Source organism: Grammomys surdaster, unplaced genomic scaffold, assembly GCF_004785775.1.
Source record: "Grammomys surdaster isolate TR1022 unplaced genomic scaffold, NIH_TR_1.0 126133, whole genome shotgun sequence".
Classification (NCBI taxonomy): Eukaryota; Metazoa; Chordata; class Mammalia; order Rodentia; family Muridae; genus Grammomys; species Grammomys surdaster.
Genome location: NW_021620941.1, coordinates 1,698,742 through 1,718,338, shown reverse-complemented (window position 1 = coordinate 1,718,338; position 19,597 = coordinate 1,698,742). Strand labels below are relative to the sequence as shown.

The 19,597-nt window shown below is 51.3% G+C and overlaps 3 protein-coding genes across 5 annotated transcripts in view; all 3 read left to right on the top strand.

Annotated features, from left to right (window-relative positions):
- The window catches only part of Fam102a (family with sequence similarity 102 member A), a 33,614-nt gene extending 30,864 nt beyond the window's left edge, over window positions 1–2,750 (top strand). The window contains exon 11 of the mRNA XM_028757088.1: window positions 371–2,750. Coding sequence (XP_028612921.1) covers window positions 371–416 — 46 coding nt within the window. The 3' untranslated portion in view covers window positions 417–2,750. The remainder of the gene's footprint in view (window positions 1–370) is intronic.
- Window positions 2,751–3,864: 1,114 nt separating this feature from the next.
- Window positions 3,865–6,828, top strand: Dpm2 (dolichyl-phosphate mannosyltransferase subunit 2, regulatory). 3 transcript variants are annotated; one of them, XM_028757086.1, is made up of 4 exons: window positions 3,865–3,929; window positions 4,221–4,310; window positions 5,477–5,579; window positions 6,225–6,828. In XM_028757086.1, the coding sequence occupies exons 1-4, from the start codon at window positions 3,927–3,929 to the stop codon at window positions 6,281–6,283; spliced, it is 255 nt and encodes an 84-aa protein (XP_028612919.1). In that variant the 5' UTR covers window positions 3,865–3,926; the 3' UTR covers window positions 6,284–6,828. The 3 variants fall into 3 exon arrangements, with proteins under 3 accessions (XP_028612919.1, XP_028612918.1, XP_028612920.1); XM_028757085.1 differs by lacking the exon at window positions 6,225–6,828 and adding an exon at window positions 5,827–6,134; XM_028757087.1 differs by lacking the exon at window positions 6,225–6,828 and adding an exon at window positions 5,881–6,131.
- A 2,212-nt stretch (window positions 6,829–9,040) lies between these two features.
- On the top strand, window positions 9,041–17,013 carry Pip5kl1 (phosphatidylinositol-4-phosphate 5-kinase like 1). The gene is made up of 10 exons (XM_028757188.1): window positions 9,041–9,211; window positions 9,981–10,181; window positions 11,224–11,277; window positions 11,461–11,615; window positions 11,815–11,939; window positions 12,238–12,272; window positions 12,361–12,416; window positions 13,230–13,342; window positions 13,569–13,719; window positions 16,499–17,013. Exons 1-10 carry the CDS (start codon window positions 9,071–9,073, stop codon window positions 16,755–16,757), a joined length of 1,290 nt encoding a protein of 429 aa, XP_028613021.1. The 5' UTR covers window positions 9,041–9,070; the 3' UTR covers window positions 16,758–17,013.
- Window positions 17,014–19,597: the final 2,584 nt, after the last annotated feature.

Here is a 19,597-nt window from a genome sequence, read left to right as displayed (position 1 = left end):
AACTAACCTGGTTTCTGCAAGAGCTAAGCAGTGAGAAGAGTAGGTGTGGCTCCTCCCCTTTCTCATGCCTTCTTAACAAATCTTAACAGTCCTCCAAACCAGTTTTCATTTGTCAAATGACACAGGGAACAGTTTCTCCCTGCCAGGGTTACTGTGAGAGGACTGTGCATAGCAGGTGTCCAGAGGGGACCAGGCACAGCTGTGGACCCCAGGGACTCTAATGTTATTTCTGTTACCCTGACCAAATGACTGAACACCTCAGTTTTTGCCAGTATGTAAGAGATTGGCAGAGTAATTGCATGTGAAGTACCCATAAGGGCTGGCCAGCGGGTTGCTCAGTAACTACAGCTCACCTTTCTCCATCCTGCAGAGTCTCCTCAGGAGTCTACGAGCCAGTCGTGATTGAGAGCCACTGAGGGACCCAGGTGTCCAGCTGAAGATGGGTCCTGGCGTCTCTGGCACCCGGCCCAGTGGCATTTTGGAGGAGCCAGAACCTGCCCTCCGGGTCTGCTCTGCATTGCGCCTGCGCCTCCTCTTACTCTAGCCACACCAGCCCCCAAAGCATCATTCCGTCGTCCTCCCATCCACCCTGGAACCACTGTGAATATTGTCCTCTGAACCACTAGAAATAGGGCAAGATGGAGCTGGCCAGGACTGCCCTGATGGAGAGGACCTGGGCCCAGCAAAGGACACACAGCCATTCCATGTCGGGGTGCTTGTGGCTTGCCCCATCCCTCTATCCCCCATGACCCACTTCAGGAGCAGCAGCCTGAGCTAGGCTGACAGGGCCCTTGCTCCTTTGTCCTTGCCCTTCAGGAGCTGGGCCACCCCAGATTCCTGCCACCTGTGACCCTCTGCTTACTGCTTCACTGTCTTTTCTCTGTGGCCTGAGGAGACCTGCGGGCAGCTTTCTCCTGGGAGCCAAGACCTCACACCCCACACTCTGGGTTGAGACCCCCACCTCCTTAAATGTTCTGCTGCCCTGCAGCCTGCACTTTGCACATGCTTGTCCCCAGCACAGCCACTGGCCCTTGCCCTCCTCCAGGACTCCTGGGTGCTGTCTGCTGTGCAACCAGACCTAGGGTACAGTAGCCCGGCTGGAACGTGGCACTACCCCTTCCCTCTATCCTCAGCTCAGACCCAAGACCAGAGCCTAGAAAGGCCTGAGCATCATGGTGCCATCTGCCCAGGGCTGGGTCCTGAGCAGCTGGCCTTCCTGCAGGAAAGGAAGGGTGAGGCCCAGCTGTGCTGGGTAAGCAAAGGCCTTTTCCTCTGCTCTCATGTCAGCAGACCTGGGCTGGGTTCCAGGCTAGAGTCAGCCAGGTGGGCTGTGACTGAGTGGGCTGGAGCTGGCTTACTGCCAGACAAGCCTCGGCCCTCCTGGCCAAGGGGCACGCTTCCCCTTGGGAGTCTGGCCTGTGCCCTGCCTAGGCTCCCCTTACTACCCACCCTCTTAGTACCTCCCCAACCCCCAGCACTTTCTGTCTGTCCTGTAATTTGCCTAAAGGAGGGTACTGGCTGCCAGCTCAGCCCTGGATAAACTCCCACCCCCTGTAAGTTTCATTCACTTTGTATCAACCCAGCAGGCTGGCGTTTCCTTGGCCCCGACAGTGTTTTTCTTTTCCTCCTGAGTTCACAGTTCTTGTATTCCTTCCACCCCAACAAGGGGAGATGGGTGCCTCTGTTCCCCACTCCACCTGCATCCCAGCAGGGCTGGGGATAGGTGGGTATGTGACATTGTTTCTGTGGGTGGGGATGGCTGGACTCCCCAGGTTGGGAGCTTCCTTGCCTAGTTTGTGTCTTTCTCGGCTGGCAAAAGTTGGGACTATCATCTTGGAGCTGCCTGGTGTCGGGACCAGTTCATTTCTGTGGATTCTGTTGCTGTTTTTGTAATCAGCAGATGAATGTTAGAAGATGCTGCCAAGGCAGAGCATGGCTAGAGAAGGCTCTGGCAGCTCAGATTCCTTCCTGTCCAGGCAGTTTAAGGGACTCTGGCAGCTCTGTTCCTAGGTGAGGTGACACCCCCCCCCCAACCCCCAGAAGATGAAGAGAGCACTATTTGTGCTTGTCTATGACCTTTCCCTGACAGGGCATTAATTTGGTCTAGTTCTAAATTCCAATGCTCCAAACACAAAGCAGTTGGTACACTGTCAGGAAGTCTGCTCCAAACCAAGAGTCCCTGCCTAACCGAAGCCAGGGTCTGGACTGGATGGTCACTCCAGAAGTAGACAAGAGCTGCCACATCCTCCACTTCCAGACACTGGGCCAGGATAACATGGCCACAACCAAATGAACACTGGTGGGAGCTAGAGGCTAAGAGCCTTTCCTCGTGTGCTCAGTGATTCCCACAGGTGCTCAGAGCACCTGGACTTCAAATTCTGTATACAAAGATAGGCTATATTAGAGATATTTTTGGAAAGGAATTGGTCTATGCAATGCCTGTTTGGGACCTGAAAGAGTTTAATGTTTCTATTTGAGAGATATAAAGATCTGCAATATTTTTAGGGTTCTTTTCTGGTTACCCACACTTCATGGTCTGGCAGGATGAGCAGGCCTGTCTTCCTCTATGGGGAGGAATGTTGGCTTTTGTGTTATTCCTTTCTAATCAGGTGACCACTACTCCCCATTCCATGGCCTGTTTGTATCTCTGTCTCAGCTTATAATAGAAAATTATGTCATACGGGGGAAATCAGCCTAGTGTTGATGTTTGGTTTGGGGGGGAATTAAATGTTGATGTTTTTGTTACTGCTTTTTGTTGGTGTTTCTTTTAATATCATTATCATGTTGACTTGGGGGCTGCTAACAACAGAAACTAGTCATGTATGTGTAAGATGACATGCTGGCGAAGGGGAGGTCAGGGTTCTCCAGTCTACCTCATACATACATACACACATATTACATGTGTCCACATGCATTTGTATGAATATGAATGGGCCCTTGACAAAGGTCAGAGAACATCTGCCACCCCTGCATATCTTTTTGTTTGAGATCGTGCCTCACTCTGGGGAAAAGAATAAAATGTTTTTATTTTGGTATTTACAAGGTTTCTTTTAGCCATGTGGTTTAAGACCTGCTACACATGCCTCCAGAGCGTTGGGACTACAAACATGCACCACCATGCCCAGCATGAATTAGGGGATCTTAAAGCTGGTTGGTTCAGTCAAAGCCCCTGCTTTGGGATAGAGCTCCACTCTTGGTGCTAGGGATTTAGCCACTCTGCATGTGGTGCTAATCATCGAGGAAACTGATTAGAAATACCTGGGGTTGTCAGGTCACAAAGAGAGAGCTGCTGCCTTTGGTTGAAGAAATCTGTACCCTGGATGATGTAGCATCTGGAGCAGCCATATGCCATGGGAAGAGTGTTCCAGGTGGGAAACAGAAGAAAAGCATGAAAGATAATTTGGGCCAACACCCCTTGGTTCTAAGAGGGCCATTCTGAAACTTTTGGCAGTGAACAATAAAGGAAAGTTCCCTAGGAAGCCAGCCAATGGAAATCCTCATATCCCAGGCCAGTGGTGGCCAGTCTACACAGCCTCTTCCATTAACAGTTTCAAGGCCAGGAAGTCGAGCCTTTGAATTCTGATGTCTGCTTCACCACTGACTCAGATTATGATCTGTCCCACTCTGGGACTTCCAACTCTGGGGTGCATCTCTGGCTTGGGACTGTATGATAATGTTTAAAGGATTATTGGTTGGGAAGGGTCTAACAACCACCACCCCCCCCCCCCAGGGGGGAAAAAAAAGACCCAGAACGCTGAGTTTCCAGCCCCACAGTTCCCTTCAGAAACTACATTTCCCGACATGCAATGGAGGGCGGGGAAACGTGCCTAGTCCTCGGAGCTCGGAGTGTCACGTGACTTACAAGCCGGAAAGGCCTGAACTAGGAACCGGATGTATTTTGTTGCTCCGGCAAAAACGCTGGAGAGATGGTGAGCCTGGGGTGCAGTACCTGTGTTATTTGAGGGTACCAGGGGTCGGGGCCATGAGTAAGAGTCTTCTTGGGAGATAGGGTTGGGCTTTCCAAACCTGGATCGCTCTCCCCACAGCTTGCGGACAGGTGACACGAGGCCTGACGTGGTTTTCTAAACCCGAGAGCCACTTTTAGCCCCCCCCGTGATGCTGAGTGAATGAGAGGCTTGGAGTGTAAACCAGTTGTTCCGACCCTCTGTTAGTGCATTTACACGAGCCATCTTGCCTGCTGAACCATTATTTTTCTCCAGGCCACCGGGACAGACCAAGCGGTAGGATTTGGCCTCGTCGCCGTTAGCTTGATCATCTTCACCTACTACACCACTTGGGTGATTCTTTTGGTATGTGTGTCCCACCCCGACCCCGCTCACCTTCATTCTGCCCTGAATCTCCAAGCCAATAACTAACAGGACTTGAGCAGCGCTTGTGTGCCAGGCACTGTGCTGGATGCTTAGCTTGCTCTAATTTCACGACATCTATGATGGATTTGATGGAAAAGATGATTGCTGATGGTGTCTACATTTTATAAATGAGGAAGCTAAGACTCAGGGAGAAGGATATTTCTCAGCCTCTGAACTACTGCACAGGAAGGCTGTTTTGGGTTTGTCCTGGTTAGCCAGCAGGTTCCTGGGTTTAGCAATCGCCAGTGGATTTTATTGAGTCAGGACCCCACCCCCCACCCAGGAAATTTTGTTAGTTATTGCTTAAACGTACATTGAGCTTGGAAAAGGAAATCTTGCAGTACTTGATATCCTTTAGAGAGAAAAGTTAGGTGGGATGAAGAGATGGCTCAGTGGTTAAGAGCACTGGCTGCACCTCCAGAGGACTGGGTTTAAGTCCCAGCACTCACATGACCAGCTACAACTAGCTCTAGCTCTAGCTCCAGGAGACCCAGCAAAAGTGCCTGGCACACCAATGCTGCTTAAATTGTGTTAGTTAGATTGGAGATCCAGGGCTTGAATGAAGGTACAGCTACACTCACATGCACATATGCATAGTCAAAAAATGCCTAGAGTTCTTGCATTCAGAAGGCAGAGGAAGGTGAGGCTCTGTGAAGTCAGCCAGGGCTATGTGTGAGACCCTGCCTCAGAAAACAAAAAGCCGGGTGGTGGTGGCACACGCCTTTGATCCCAGCACTTGAGTGGCAGAGGCAGGCGGATCTGAGTTCGAGGTCAGCCTGTTCTACACAGTGAGTTCCAGGACAGCCAGGACTACACAGAGAAACCCTGTCTCAAAAAAAAAAACAAAAAAAGAAAAAGAAAACAAAAAGAATGGTTTCCAGCACTCAAAAGGCTCAGGCAGTATTCAAGGCTTGGGTCTCTTGTTATGATACATATCCACACCCAGAGGAGCCCAGCCTGGGAACCTCTTGGAGATTTTATCAAGGTGGGTCCTCAGAACCCAGTGCTGTCAATGAGCTCAAGCCCTTTGAACAGAGGGAGGCAGGATGGTTTTGCCTTGGAGCTGGATAAGCAGTACTCACCAGAGCTCTTGCCCTTGGTGCCAGCCATTCATAGACAGCCAGCATGTCATCCATAAGTACTTCCTGCCCCGCGCCTACGCTGTCCTCCTCCCATTGGCCGCAGGCCTCCTGCTGCTCCTGTTTGTGGGTAAGTCTTCTGTTCTCCAAAGGTCTCCTGATCTGAGGCAGGGTGTCGGGAGGGGTGGCACCTTCACTTGGAGCATGCTTCCACACTTTGACACTTGCCGTACATCTGCTTAGAGTCCTTGTCTCCACCTCTTCCTGGGGCTTTCCTGTTCCTCCTTAAAGACCACAGGCAGAAGCCCCTGTGGTGGTGTTCCCAGTGCTTCAGGTTCTTGGGGCAAAGAGAATATGTCTCCCCTTTCCTGTTCCAGCCTTATCTTCATCTTCACTGTCCATGCCTCACGTCACCCTGGCATCTCTTACAGCTCTGTGGGTTGGGGACTGTGTCTTTGTTGTTACGGTGTTCTAAGATGTAGCCCAGGAGCCTGGAAGAATGCTTAGGGTGACTGGGTAACTCCACGGCTGGATGTTCACACAGGGGTCGATAGAAGGGCAGGTCAGTTCCTGTGAGTCTGGAGGTCCCAACAGAGTGTCTTGCACCATTCCCTTGGTTGACTGACCCTGAGTGGCTGTGTGGCCTGATGAATGACTGGGAAGATAGGCCCTCAGGGTGGTTGGTTGGGAGCCTGACCTTGCATGTGGGTCATTGTGCCTGGCCACCTAGCTTTCACTTGGGTCCTCCCAGTCCTTCCTGTTCTGTCTATTTCAGGATTGTTCATCACCTATGTGATGCTGAAGAGCCAGAAGTTGACCAAGAAGGCTCAGTGAAGGTCCAGTGGGGATGAGACTGCAGGACTCTTCTCCGTATCTCCCCTAGGGAAGGGACCAAGGGTCACAGCCTACAAGACAATAAAGCTGACTGCACTGAAGCCCTCTTTGGGACATGGGGCTGCTTCCAACAAACTGTAGCCCTCTTTCTCTTGGTCATCCTTTTAGAAGCCAAGAGGAAGGTGGATTGGGAACCCTCTCCCTCATTTCCTTTGGGCTCCGGGGTCCTGTCCACCTCACAGTCAAAGCTCCCTGTCCCTTCTAGAGAGTTCTATTCTCTCACCTCTGCCCCTCCTGCTGTGTGATGGACTGAGCAGCTTCTAGGATGTGTACAGCCTTCCCACCTTCCTGTACAAACCTGTCCCTTCACAAGGCAGCTCTTCTGAATCTGACACTTCCAGGCTCCATGAGGACTTCTGGACCCAGAAAGCCCTGGGGAAAGAAGACTGACAAACCCCAGGACCACAGGGATACATCCAGGCAGCCACACTGGACCCCAGCTGGCCTGTTTGGGAAAACTTACAAATAAATGTTAATCATGTTGGTGTTTGTCTCTCTGTCATCCTTGCTCTGGGGAGACTGGCTAGAGGAGTCTCAGACTTTGCCTAGTTGTGCAGTGAGGGTACCTTTGCAATGTCTCTACATCAGACAAGGTAAAGCGGGAACTAGGACAGAGATGTTCTTACGTGGTAAACGTCACAGCCAGGCAGTCAGAAGCCTGGCACATCTGCTAAGGTCTAGTGTAGCCCAGTCTGACATTAAACTATGTAGCTGAGGATGACCTTGAACTGTGATTTTTTTTTTTTACTCCGTTTCCCTAAGGTTGGGATACCACATGTGAGGAGGGCTTCGTGCTTGTAAGGCAAGTACTCTTCCCGAGACATCCCCAGCCTCTCGATTAGTATTTAAGGGGCCCCTGGGATTCCCTTCTCCCCTGGGATGCCCCTCTAGAAACTTAAGCTCTTGTCCCTCACCCTGGCTGTCTTCCCCCATCTCGAATATACACAACCTGAAATTGTATCAATTCTCAGACCCTCTCCAGCCCCTTCTCAGATAGAAAGCCACCCACCTTCTCTTCTCGCTGACTATCCCCTTCCACTCTGGGTTCCTTCATCCTGATGGCTTCCCAAAAATACATGTCGGGCTGTCTGGATTAGTGCACGCCTTTAATCCCAGCATTCAGAAGGTGGAGGTAGGGGGATTACTGTGAGTTCAAGGCCACCCTGATCTATAGAAGGAGTACCAGGACAACCAGATCTACCTAGAGGAACATGCACACACACAAAGAAAAGAAAAAAAGACATGGGCCTGGAAGGATGTCTCAACAGATATTCCTGAGGGCCAGAGTCCAGTCAGAGGTCACATTAAGTGACCACTACCCATAACTCTGGCACCAGAGGACCTGACACTCTCTTCTGGATGTCACACATACGTTCCCAGACACATATATGCATCATTTTAAAGACGAATAGCCTTTCTTAAGGCAGCATATCTGAGCATCTTTCTCATGTTCGTTTCTAGTTCTCCTCTGGGTTGTCACTGTCCCAAGGTCCTGCATGCTAAGGACTATCTCTAATGACTACAACCACTGTGGTCTCTTACTTGGGACTCTGCCCCCCCACATCACTCCAGTCTATACAGTTCCCAAGTTTGTGCTGGGGCACTGAGGCAGGAAATGAGGTCCATGTAGTTCCTGCCCTGGTGGCACTCCCAATTCAGGGGGTTTGATGTAATAAACCAATACATCAGCAAGACAATCTCTGCTCATGCCAAGGGTGATGGGAATAAAGGTCATGTGATCCAGTGTGTGGAGGAAGTGCATAGAGTCCTGAAAGGTGGTACGAAGGATCAAGGCAAGTAAAACTTCAGACGGGACTAATACCTGGGAGCCCAGGAACGGGGAAACCCTGGGGGTGGAAGCTTGTAGCTTGGGTTGAGGGCAAGGAGGGTGTTTGGAGTCAAGTCTAGGGTGGGGCAGATGGCCCATGCCATGGTGAGGAGTTTGAATTCTGTTCCACTGCCAAGGGTAGGCACGGGATACTTAAAGTACGAGGGTGACATCATCCCATCTATGCTTTTAAAAGATGACGCTAGAAGTGTCCTAGCTAGCTCACCACAAAAATGTCCAGTGTCTGGCCCCGCTATGGCCTCCAGGGGGCGCTTCAATCACACAGAAGGATGTTCTGACATCTGTAGGACCTGGAGATGGTCACTTCTTTCTCTGCTTTTAGTTTCTTTACCTGAGAGACAGTCAATGGGAATTTCATGTCTAAAAAGACCCGGAAAACACGATTTAAGCTACCTGACTCCACAGCTAGTCCTGAAGACGTACGTCCTCGGTTCGGAAGGAAATTGAGAAAATCACTTCTCCAGCACCCCAACCAAAGCCCAGCGACCCAGCCCAGCCAGAACCAGGATTCAGAGGATGCTGCATCCTCGGTGGTGGGACCCAAGGACAAAGGCCAGCGTTCCCCTCGCGGACTGAGTGCAAAGCGTGCAACCGTGACAAGAAGGCCTTTTCTCCGGAACCTCAGCCAACGCCGGGAGGCTCAGTCTGTCCAGGACCAGGATTCAGAGGATCCTGCATCCTCGGAGGTGCCACCCGCAGGCAAAGGCCCGCGTTTCCCTCTTGGATTGAGTGCAGCCGTGACAAGAAGGCCTTTCCCCCGACACCTCAGCCAACGCCAGGCAGCCCTGAAGGACCAGGACCAGAGTTCAGAGGATGCCGCATCCTTGGAGGTGGGATCTGCAGGCAAAGGCAAGCGCCCCTCTAGAAGATTGGGCACAATGGTGACAGGAGCATCGCGATTGGTCGTCCGCAATGCAGAGGCGGAGCCTGATTCCTGCAACTGGGCCTCAGAGACACCACCAAAGCGAGAGAAGCTGCACCTGGGGGCGATGGCTACATCAAGCCTTGGGTCCCACGAGGTAGGTGCGGACCAGAAATGGGACAAGAGGGAAGAGTGAGTGAAAGTCCGGCCTTCATCTTGGCCAGAGGCGCGAACACGGCCACCCCCCCCCACCGTCTCTGCTAGGGAGGGACTCTGCTCTGGGAAGATCAGGACACGCCCCACATGGGCGCAGGTATGAAAGGGGGTAGCGATCTGGTGGGTGTCCCCCGGAGGTCTTCCTAGGTTTCCTCATCAGGAAAATTGGGATGATGAGATAACTCCGTAAGGACCTCAAGCTCAGCTTTGTACACGAGATGGGTCTCCACTAGGAATGGGTGAGCTGGTATGACTTCAGCATCCATTTGACCCTTCTTGCTGGCACAGAGGAACACAGCACAGAGGAAACAAGGAGGTCTCTGAATCTCCCAGCATCCTAGCATCTGCTAACAAGACTTCTTGTGAAGGCAGCTCAGACGCAACAGTAGCAGACCAAAACATGTAACAGACCATACAGAGGAGAAAATAAGGCTGGGTCTGACCTAAGGTTATGCACCCGATGGGAGCCATCAGATGAGCCTGGAATTGACTGCAGAAGGATGTCTCCATTCTATTTGCATACCACATGCCAGGTGCTTTTTGGCCCCTCAATCACTGGGAACATGCTATAGAGTTATCCCTGTGTTTTATGGCCAAGGAAAACGAAGCAGAGAAAGATAAGGGGAAGATCTTAGGATTTGAACCTGTGCACGTCCCTTCTGAGATACCACCACATGCTCTTTGTTTCTTGTCCCTTTTCCCTTTGTCAGATCCTGGCCCACTCCCTGGAGACTGGACACAAGTCCATTTCCTCAGTGAGCCGCCGTGGTCTTCTTTGGCACCTCCGACCCAGGCAGTCTAGAGTTGGCTTGTTTGAGATCGGTCCAGGACATGAACTGCATAGAATGACACGGATGATGCAGGAAGGGCTGTGGGCTGCCACTCAAGTCTCCAGGAACAACCCACCCAAGGTGAATGGCCCATCCTGCCTCATACACCTGAAACCTAGCTAGTAGTCTATCTTGCTAATACTTTGACACTGGGAATCAGAGGGGCCCACCAAAAAGAGGGAGGCAGGGATTTGTGTCAGGAAGCAGAAATTCTGGGTTGAGAAGCTTGTATGAGGGACACCGTGCTTAAATTGGTGGAAGTATGGCCTCTGTCTCTCTGGGCCTCAAGTACCCCTATCTGTATAATGGGTGGAGGGGTTAATACGCCTTGCTTCTGAGGCCCCTAGGCCCTATCACCTTGAATGGTTAAAAAAGGACCCACCCCCACCCAACCCAATCCAGTCCATCCTCCCTGGAGCCTGTCAGACTGGGGCCAAGCTGGCTCAGCAGAAAACATCACTCAGCTGCCAACTCAGCAACCCAGTAGGCTGGTGAGCCTGTATGTTGTTTGTGTGTGTGCACATATGCACAGTTCAAACACAAGATCTGGAGGAGATTCTCTAAAACACAGCCTGACCCTCATCACCTGCAGGAAATCTATGGTTCCTCAGTACTGAACACAGACTGAAGATACTGCTGCCTGCAGGGCTGGCTATGGTAGCCTGCCTCTGGCTGCCAGGGCTGTTCCCTGTACCCCATTTCCTCTCTCCACACCCCTTCAGATTTCTGTTCAGAGGTCACCTGCCCCAGGAATTCTTCTCCAGTCAGACTCTCCTTCCAGGCTCTCCCCAGGAATCACTTGGCTACAGGGCCAGTTCCTTTTAGGGAGATGCAATCTGGCTGTACACAAACATGAGTTCTTGAAAGCATGCACCAGGCTTGAACTTGGAGCCTGGTCCTGAAGATCCAGATGTGGATAATACCCATGAGGCCCTGCCTTAGGTCATTCCCATCCTTCCTCCAGCCCTGGGTGAACCAGAAGCTCAACTGCCCAATTCAGACTAACAAGACTTGTCAGGTCCCTGTTTGCTAAGGGAAAGGCAAGCCCCAAGGCTGAACTCACAATCTAGATAGGCCATAGCAGACCCAGACTTTCTCTGAAACCCTCTACCAACCCCTGCAGGGACCTCCTACTCAGAAGGATTTCCTGGAAGTCATGACCCAAGTTCACCAAGAGGTAGGAAGTCCATAAGAGGCGGAGAGTCTTGTCTTTAGCTCCTCCCTCCTCAGCTGTGAGTGGGAATGATGTCCAGTTCCCAGGACCTTGTTGGGTTGACACTCCCTTAACCAGACCCAGCTGCATAAACCTGGACCCTAGAACCACAAGGGTGGACTCGCTTGGGCCGCTTTCTCCCCATAGGGCTTCGAGCTGGGCACTCTGGCTGGCCCAGCTTTTGCACGGCTGAGGCAATCCATTGGCCTGACTGAAGAGGACTACCAGGCTACTCTTGGCCCTGGGGACCCCTACCTTCAATTCTTCAGCACCTCCAAGAGCAAGGCCAGCTTCTTCCTGACGTGAGCTTGCAGAAGGGGTGGGGTGGGATTGGGGCTCGGTTCCAGATTGGCCAGATAGGCCTTGGACAGAGAGGGTCAGGGCCAGAGGAAGGTGGGATGAAGCAAGGGAGGGTGGCCAGACACACTCATCCTGTGCAAAAGCTGGAGTGGAACCACTCCGGCCAAGCCTGGGCATCGAGCTCTCTGTTCCCGCCTGCAGCCACGACCAGCGCTTCTTTGTGAAGACCCAACGGCGGCAGGAAGTGCAAGTGCTGCTCGCCCACCTGCCACGCTACGTGCAGCACCTGCAGAAGCACCCACACTCCCTGCTGGCACGGTTGCTGGGTAGGCGCCTTGGGGGCAGGTCCTAAACTGCAAAGTGCCTGAGGAGGGCGGGTCCTGGGGCGGGGCCCAAAGGGACCGAGTTATTGGATCGTCTCTGGCCCTGTTTCAGGCTGGGCTGGGACTTCACCTCGGCGAGGCCTGCGGTGCACACAGATTGATAAGGGAGTCTGGGGGTGGGCCCTGGAGTGACAGGCTCAGGTATGCGGTGGGTCTTGAGAAAGATGCAAGACTTGGAGCAGGGAACTCCAGTCATATGGATCCGGGATTGTGGAGTTAGAGGTACCTTCTCCTCTTTCAGGAGTATACAGTCTGCGGGTGGCTCGGGGGAAAAAGGTGAGTGTAGCGGAGGTGAGGAGGCTCAGCAGCGGGGGCTGCTGGAGGGTGAGCTCGGGCTTCCCTCACTCCCGACCCCTGTCCCCAGAAGTACTTCATCATCATGCAGTGCATCTTCTACCCTACCAGCCGCATCTCTGAGAGGTGAGTCCATCTGGAGTGCGTACAGGGTTCCAATTTCACAGGATAGGTGCTGTCTGAGACAGCGATATTTATCCACTAGATTGCCAACAAACAGACCCAAGAAGAACTGATCTTTTCTTTTAAGGGGCCGACTGGTACTTGGGATAGAACCAGTGCTTTTGTACAGGCTAGGCTCGCCACTGAGCTATATCTCCCTCCAGGTCTTTATTTTATTTTAGTTTGAAATAGTCCCCGTAGTGCAGATTGATTAGACTGCATCCTGGTGTCTTACCTCCCCAGTTATGGGTCATCACACTGGACTAGCCACCCTCATTTCATAGTTGAGAAACTGAGGAAGGCTAACGGGGCAGGTGGGATGGTTCAGTCAGAAAAGGTGCTTGCAGCCAAGCCCGAGGACCCAAGTTCAGTCCCCAGGACCTACATGATGAATCAAAAGAACCAGCTCTTTCAAGTCATCTACAGGAATAGTGCTCTCACACAGAAATAAATAAATATAGCTAAAATCGGAGAACAAACCCAACCTGCTGGTGGGATCCTCTCCTGGCAGACAAGATACTGAGAGACAGGCAAGCAGGGCTGACCCCCGGGTTGGGTTTTCGAAGGCCTGAGTTTGGATCCTTGCTTTGTTCTTTGCATACCCTGGGACACAGACAAGTTAGTGCTTGAGCCTGTTTCTCCATCTCTAACACAAGGACACAGTCTAGAAGGGTGCTGAGGTTGGATGTAAATCCATAGTGATTTAGCCCATACAGGAACAATCACATCCGGGAAGCCCTTGAATCCGATGATGACTGTGTGTACCCTACCTCCCAGGTACGACATCAAAGGCTGCGAGGTAAGCCGCTGGGTGGATCCAGCCCCTGAGGGCAGCCCCCTTGTCTTGGTGCTAAAGGACCTCAACTTTCAAGAAAGAACCATAAGACTGGGTGAGTCACACGGTCACTGTCTATTTGTCCATTCAGGGTGAGGTTTGGAAGAAGGGTCCCCTCTGCCCAAATTCTTAGCAGCCCAGGACTCAAATCCTGCCTCTAGACTTATGAAACTGGGGATGCAAGGCAGATTATAGAATGGGGGTGGTCATGGCATTCACACTTCTGGGGCAAGCACAGGCACGTAGTGAGGACTCAGGTGGGTTCTGGTGCCCCCCCACAGGAGCCCAGCGGAGCTGGTTCCTCCGACAGATGGAGCTAGACACCGCCTTCCTTCGGGAACTAAACGTGCTGGATTACAGCCTCCTGGTGGCCATCCAGTTTCTCCACAAAGAGGAGACGGACAATTACAACTGCATCTTCAGCACATTCAGGTGAGCTTTGCCTCAGATGTAATGGCAAGGATGATGGGGGTGAGGTAGGCATGAGGTGTGAGACCACCTTCCCTCTTGTGGCATGGCCCATGCTTAAAGGCTGAGAAGAGCTCTCTCTCTCTCTCTCTCTCTCTCTCTCTCTCTCTCTCTCTCTCTCGTGTGTGTGTGTGTGTGTGTGTGTGTGTGTGTGTGTACACAAATCCAAGCATGGCTGCTAGAGGTAAGGGACCCAGAGGAGTCAGGAGACCACAGAACTGAAGGAGTCTAACCGGACAAGGCCTTTTAATGATGGATTGAACCCTCTGCCTATTCTCTGGCAGGACATATGGGGCCACCAGAGGTTTCTGTGCAGAGACAAAACCCATTTAGTTTTATGCCCTCTGACCCCTGATGTCATCACCAGCACCACCACCATGGTGGACTCTGTTATGTAGAAGTAACTGTCACTCCCTCTATGTTGGCCCTCACTGAGATCATGCACTGATTCCTGACCATGAAGGCTCAGCAAAGGGAAGGGATGCCAAAGGACTCTGCTCTAACTGTAGTCCTCCAAGGCTCACCCCTAGGGTTGACCAGTAAGCTCATTTGAGACTTCAAGCCTGCCAGAAGTGCCCTTTAAAGCACACCTATAATCCCAGTACCCAGGAGACAAAGGCAGGTAGATCTCTTAAGTTCAAGGTCAGCCAGAGCTACATATAGTGAGGCCCTGCTCAAACAACACCAAATCAAAGCTCAAGCCCATTGGTCTCCTGTAGGACAGGGGAAGCAAAGGATGAAGGTGGCCTCGGTTCTCATGCAGCTTGTACTCCTGCCCCGTCTATGGAAGAGGTCCTTGGCGTGGAGGAGATTGAGTAGGATACAGAATATGTCTCTCCACACAGTCACAGCCCAACTATGTCTGGATCAGATGATTAAGTGTCTGTCATGGTACAGGGCTGCTGAACCTCAGCTCTTTCCTGCTGCTGACACAGTGCAGAGCACTGCTCTCACTGATCCGGTAATTTCCAGTTTGCATAGGATCATCATTATGTTGAAATATTTCCCAACAGGCTCTTCATCACTGGCTGCCCCACACTTCCTCTGGAAGAATTAAGCTTCCAGGTTAATTCTTCCCAGGCTCTTCTGCCACGGTTTTGATTAGTCGGGACTGTGGCAGGGATTGTCTCTCACTGGCTGACTTATTTCCCCCCCCTCCAGAGACCACCCCTCCCATGATAGACATAAAGAAAGCCTTATAGCAGTAGTTCTCAACCTGTGGCTCCCGATCCCTTGGGGGGGGGTTGTATATACACGCAAATATTTACATACTCAGAACAGTAGCAAAATCACAGTTATGAAGTAGCTGGGAAACAATTCTATGGTTGGGGGTTACGACAACAGGAAGAACTGTAGCTGCCCCCTGCAGGACAAGGTAGGGAAATTCAACCTGCTTCTGCTAGGATTTGGTGGTCAGGAACCTGCCCCCAAGAATACATTTGAGGGAAATCACAGCTCTACAAACTGGGATTGTTAGACTTCTCATCCTCAGTTCTTCAGCTCTGTGGTCAGGCTTCTAGGATGAGACTGTCTCACAAACCTAACTGAGGCCAGGTCCGCATGACCCAAATGCTCTAGATCGGCCCTCCCCAACAGAAATAAAACTCAATTCAGAATATCCAGAGTTCTGTGTCCCATTCACAGGCATTGGCCACAAGTGGCTGCTGAGTCTTTGAAATATAAAATTACTACCCCTGCCACCCCATACCCTCCTTTACAAAGGTTAAAAAAAAAAAAAAAAGAGGGCTGGAGTTGTAGATCAGTTGTTAGCGTGCTTACCCAGCATGCATCATGGCCTGGGTTCTATGGAACTACATAAATTGCCCTGGGTGTGCCATACCTGTAATCCTTGAACTATTAAAAAAAAAAAAAAAAAAAGGGACCAGTGTGAGCTACTTGTATTGAAACCTTGTCTCAAAAGCAAACAATAGCCAGGAAGGTGGCTCACATCTTTAATCTCAGCACTTGGGAGGCAGAAGCAGAGCTCTGTGAGTTCGAAGCCAGCCTGGTCTACAAAGTAAGTTTCAGAATAGCCAAGACTGTTGTTACCCAGAAAAACAATGTCTCAAAAAACCAAACCAAACCAACGACAACAAAAGCAAATTAATAATAATAATGATGAAAATAATTTTTTTTTTTTTTTGGTTTTTCGAGACAGGGTATTTCTGTGTAGCCCTGGCTGTCCTGGAACTCACTGTGTAGACCAGGCTGGCCTCGAACTCAGAAATCCGCCTGCCTCTGCCTCCCACGTGCTGGGATTAAAGGCATGCGCCACCACTGCCCGGCGAAAATAATCTTGAGTCAATACATTTGATTATTTTATCTTACCAACCTAGCAGTTGATGAGATTGTTTGCTTTATCTTCAATACCACCCTTTTAAAAGATTTTATTTTTAAATTACATGTGCATGCACATGAGGACACTGCCTGCACTCAAGACCAAAGATGGCGCTGAGTTACATGCAGTTTTGAGGTCTCTCTGCTGGGAGCCAACTCTGGTCCTCTACAAGAGCTAGAAGATGGCGGAGCAATCTATCTCTTCAGCCTCTCTGTACTGACTTTGAATTCAGTTTCTATTGGAGCCTGCTATTTCCCGTAACACTGACTATATTTCCAGGGCTCAGCGGCCACTTGTGGCCAGTGTCTGTGAAAGGGCGCCGCAGCTCGAGACCATCAGCTTCCTTACTCCTCAGCCCCCTAGCATACCTAGCTCACTTGTACTTTATCCTATTCCCATACCTAGGTCCTTAAAAGGTGCGCCGGAAACGGAAGGCCAAAACCGCCGGATGCTGCCCAACCTCCCCAATGCCCTCCATATCTTGGACGGGCCAGACCAACGCTATTTTTTGGGCTTGGTGGATCTGACTACCGTCTATGGATTTCGAAAACGGCTGGAACATCTGTGGAAGATGATGCGCTATCCAGGCCAGAGCATCTCCACTGTCAGCCCGGCTCACTACGCCCGCCGCCTCTGTCGGTGGGCGGAGGCGCACACTGAGTGACTCTCACCTCTCTGCCTTCTTCCCATCTGGACAAAGCGCTCGCAACAAGTTTCCAGCTGTACCCAGGGAGCTAGCCTGCAGTTCATCCTATCAGCCACAAGAGGGCAGCACCCTCATAACTAATGCTGTGAAGACTCACCCCCCCCCCATTCGGTGACGGTGCTGTACCCTGCCTAGAGCAAGTACCCCGACCCCAATCCCTACCCTTAACTCGATTACTATTAAAAAATGTTGATATTCTCTTTTTACAGACCACAAAATGGAGGTTCACGAGATGAAGCACGACCACTCAGCAATAAATGCTGGAACCAGCCTACACCATGACTTGGGCTTGGGAACTTAAGAGTTTTGGTCACCCAGTTCCTATAGTGCTACCTCACATTCTGAAGAAGGGAGAGGGGGAGAAGGCCCTGACCCCTTGTTCCAATGGGGAAACAAACCCAGAGGTTTTAAGGTTCAGGTTAAGAGCAAGACCAGCCCCAGATACTAGGCCTTCCAATTCCTAGCTCTGGAATGGCTTCACCATGCCCCTCTGAGAGACAAGTGAGTAAAGATGAGGCAGAAGCAGGTTTCCTGGGGTTGGTCTACAGGGGTATCCTCAAGGCTCACTGTTGACTCATCTTGAGTTACCTCTCAGTCAAATGAGGAAGCCTCAGTGGCCAACCCAAGGGTTCTGGCTAGCCTCTAGCATTCCTGCCCATCTCTTTTCCTTCCTCTGGGAAACCAGTATGGCCTCTGTCTCCAGTGTGATCTAACTGTGCTTGATGACCTTTTCTTTCAAAGTGTTATAGAGCCTGGCTATGTTTCCAGGGCATGGTGCTACCACCGCCCCTCTCTCCTCGATGTAATGTGTAAAATGGGAAGGCGACAGGCCTCAGGGACACAGTAGATGCTGACGGAGCAGATTCCCTGTAGCAGGCTATCAGCTGAGATGACACAGCTGATCCTGTCAAGTCCTGGCAAAAGGAGTCATTCCCACCATCACCAAAGCATCTCACCAGCCAGTCACGGCAGGAGGGAAGGCGCCTGACTTTCTGAGACCAGAAGGGTCATTCATGTTTTTGTTGGGTCCCAGGCCAAGGGCACAATGAAGGACGTTCAATTTGGAGAAAGGGAATATCTTAGCAAGAAGTAATATTGTGGGGCTAGGAGGGGTGAGGGATATCCCCCAAGAGTGGTCAGCCAGGATCCTGGAAAAGCATCTTAGGAACTCTATTCTACTGACCCACCAGATGTGGCCAGACTTTGAAAAGTGGCCAGTAGGATGTGGACTTGGGGGGGATGGGGTGAGGGCAGGGGAGGGGGTGCAGAAGAGGCTGCCCAGGAACTGGTATTTTCCAGAGACATACAGCCTGTTCTGGGTATTCTTGGGCAATTACTACAGAGTAATTGCAGCTTGCAGGAATTTCTCCTTGGTTGGCAAAATGGTGTTCATCTTCTGATGTCACCCAGAGGTGTCCAGCCAGGGACGTAGGAAGGTAGCAGGGTGACAGAGTAGGAACTGGGATCTGCTGTCATATCTTCTGGGGTCTTGTTCTCACAGGACTGGTCCTGAACTCAGAGCCCTGAGGTGCCCACGAAGGTGACAACTCTCCCTGCTACCAGGACCTTGGTAGGGCCTGGGGCTGTGAGGGAAGTCACCTGAGATCCCGGGCTCTCCCTCATTTCATTTTGTCCATCTGGTTCCATGTGGATTCTTTAGGCGACTTAGCTGTCACCAGATGGAGATGAGTCTAATAGACACGTGGGCATGAGGACCAGGGAAGTGACTCAGAGTGATTTCACAGTGCTCCGAGGGTGTGGCCAATGCCTGTAACCCTGGCATAGGGTCATACGAGTCGAGGAAGCTTCAGTTGAAGAGATGACTGTATCATTAACCTAAAGTGTGTCTTTGGAGCACTTTCCTTCTCTTTTCTTTTCTATCAATGACGTGGGAGAGTGCAGCCTTCTGTGGGCAGTGTGATCTAGGTGGTGATAAGATAGGTAGTTGAATGTAAGGCTGAGAAATAAGCCAGTAACAGCATTCTGCCACGGCCCCCTCCCCCATGGCCTCTGCTCTAGTTCCTGTCTCTAGGCTCCTGCCCTGACTTACCTCAGTGACGACTGGAAGCCAAAATAAAATCTTTCCCTCATGTTGCATTTGGCCATGGAGTCTGTCACGGAAACGGAAAGCAAACGGGGACGGCTACATAGCTCCTGTCTGAAATAATAACTTCTGTTCCTTGGCAAAGGTCTTTGAGGGGTTGAGGTTTGCCTGAGAGAGAAGAAGCCCCACTAGGAACATGACTGGAGAATGCAGCCAGTGGAAAGTCCTGGGGTAGGAATGACTTTGATGTCATAGGTCAGAAGGTAGCCACAAGAGAGGGATGCCATTTGACTCCTCAGAGGATCACAGGCAGTGGGAACACCACAAGAACCAAGAGGAGGAAGTACAATTTTCTGGTAGTGCCCTGAGCCGTCTCTGCGCCCTTCCTCACTGGGACAGGGTTATTTTTTCCACTTAACAGAGAAGAAGGGGGGGGAGGGTGGCCTGCCTCAGGCATAGGCCTCACTGACATAATTGACACAAAATGGCTGTATTTTAACAGCCTGCCAGGCAGTGGTGGTGTACACCTTGAAATCCAGTACTTGGGAGGCAGAGGCAGGCTGATATCTGTGAACTCAAGGCCAGGCTGGTCTACAGAGCAAGTTCCAGGCCAGCCAGGGCTACACAGAGAAACCCTGTCTTGAGAAACCAAAACCAAACCAAACCAACAACAAAACAACCTGAGCCATTAATCCCAGCTCTTGATCCTCTAGCAGAGGTAGCTGGATCTCGGTGAGTTTGAAGCCTGTCTGAA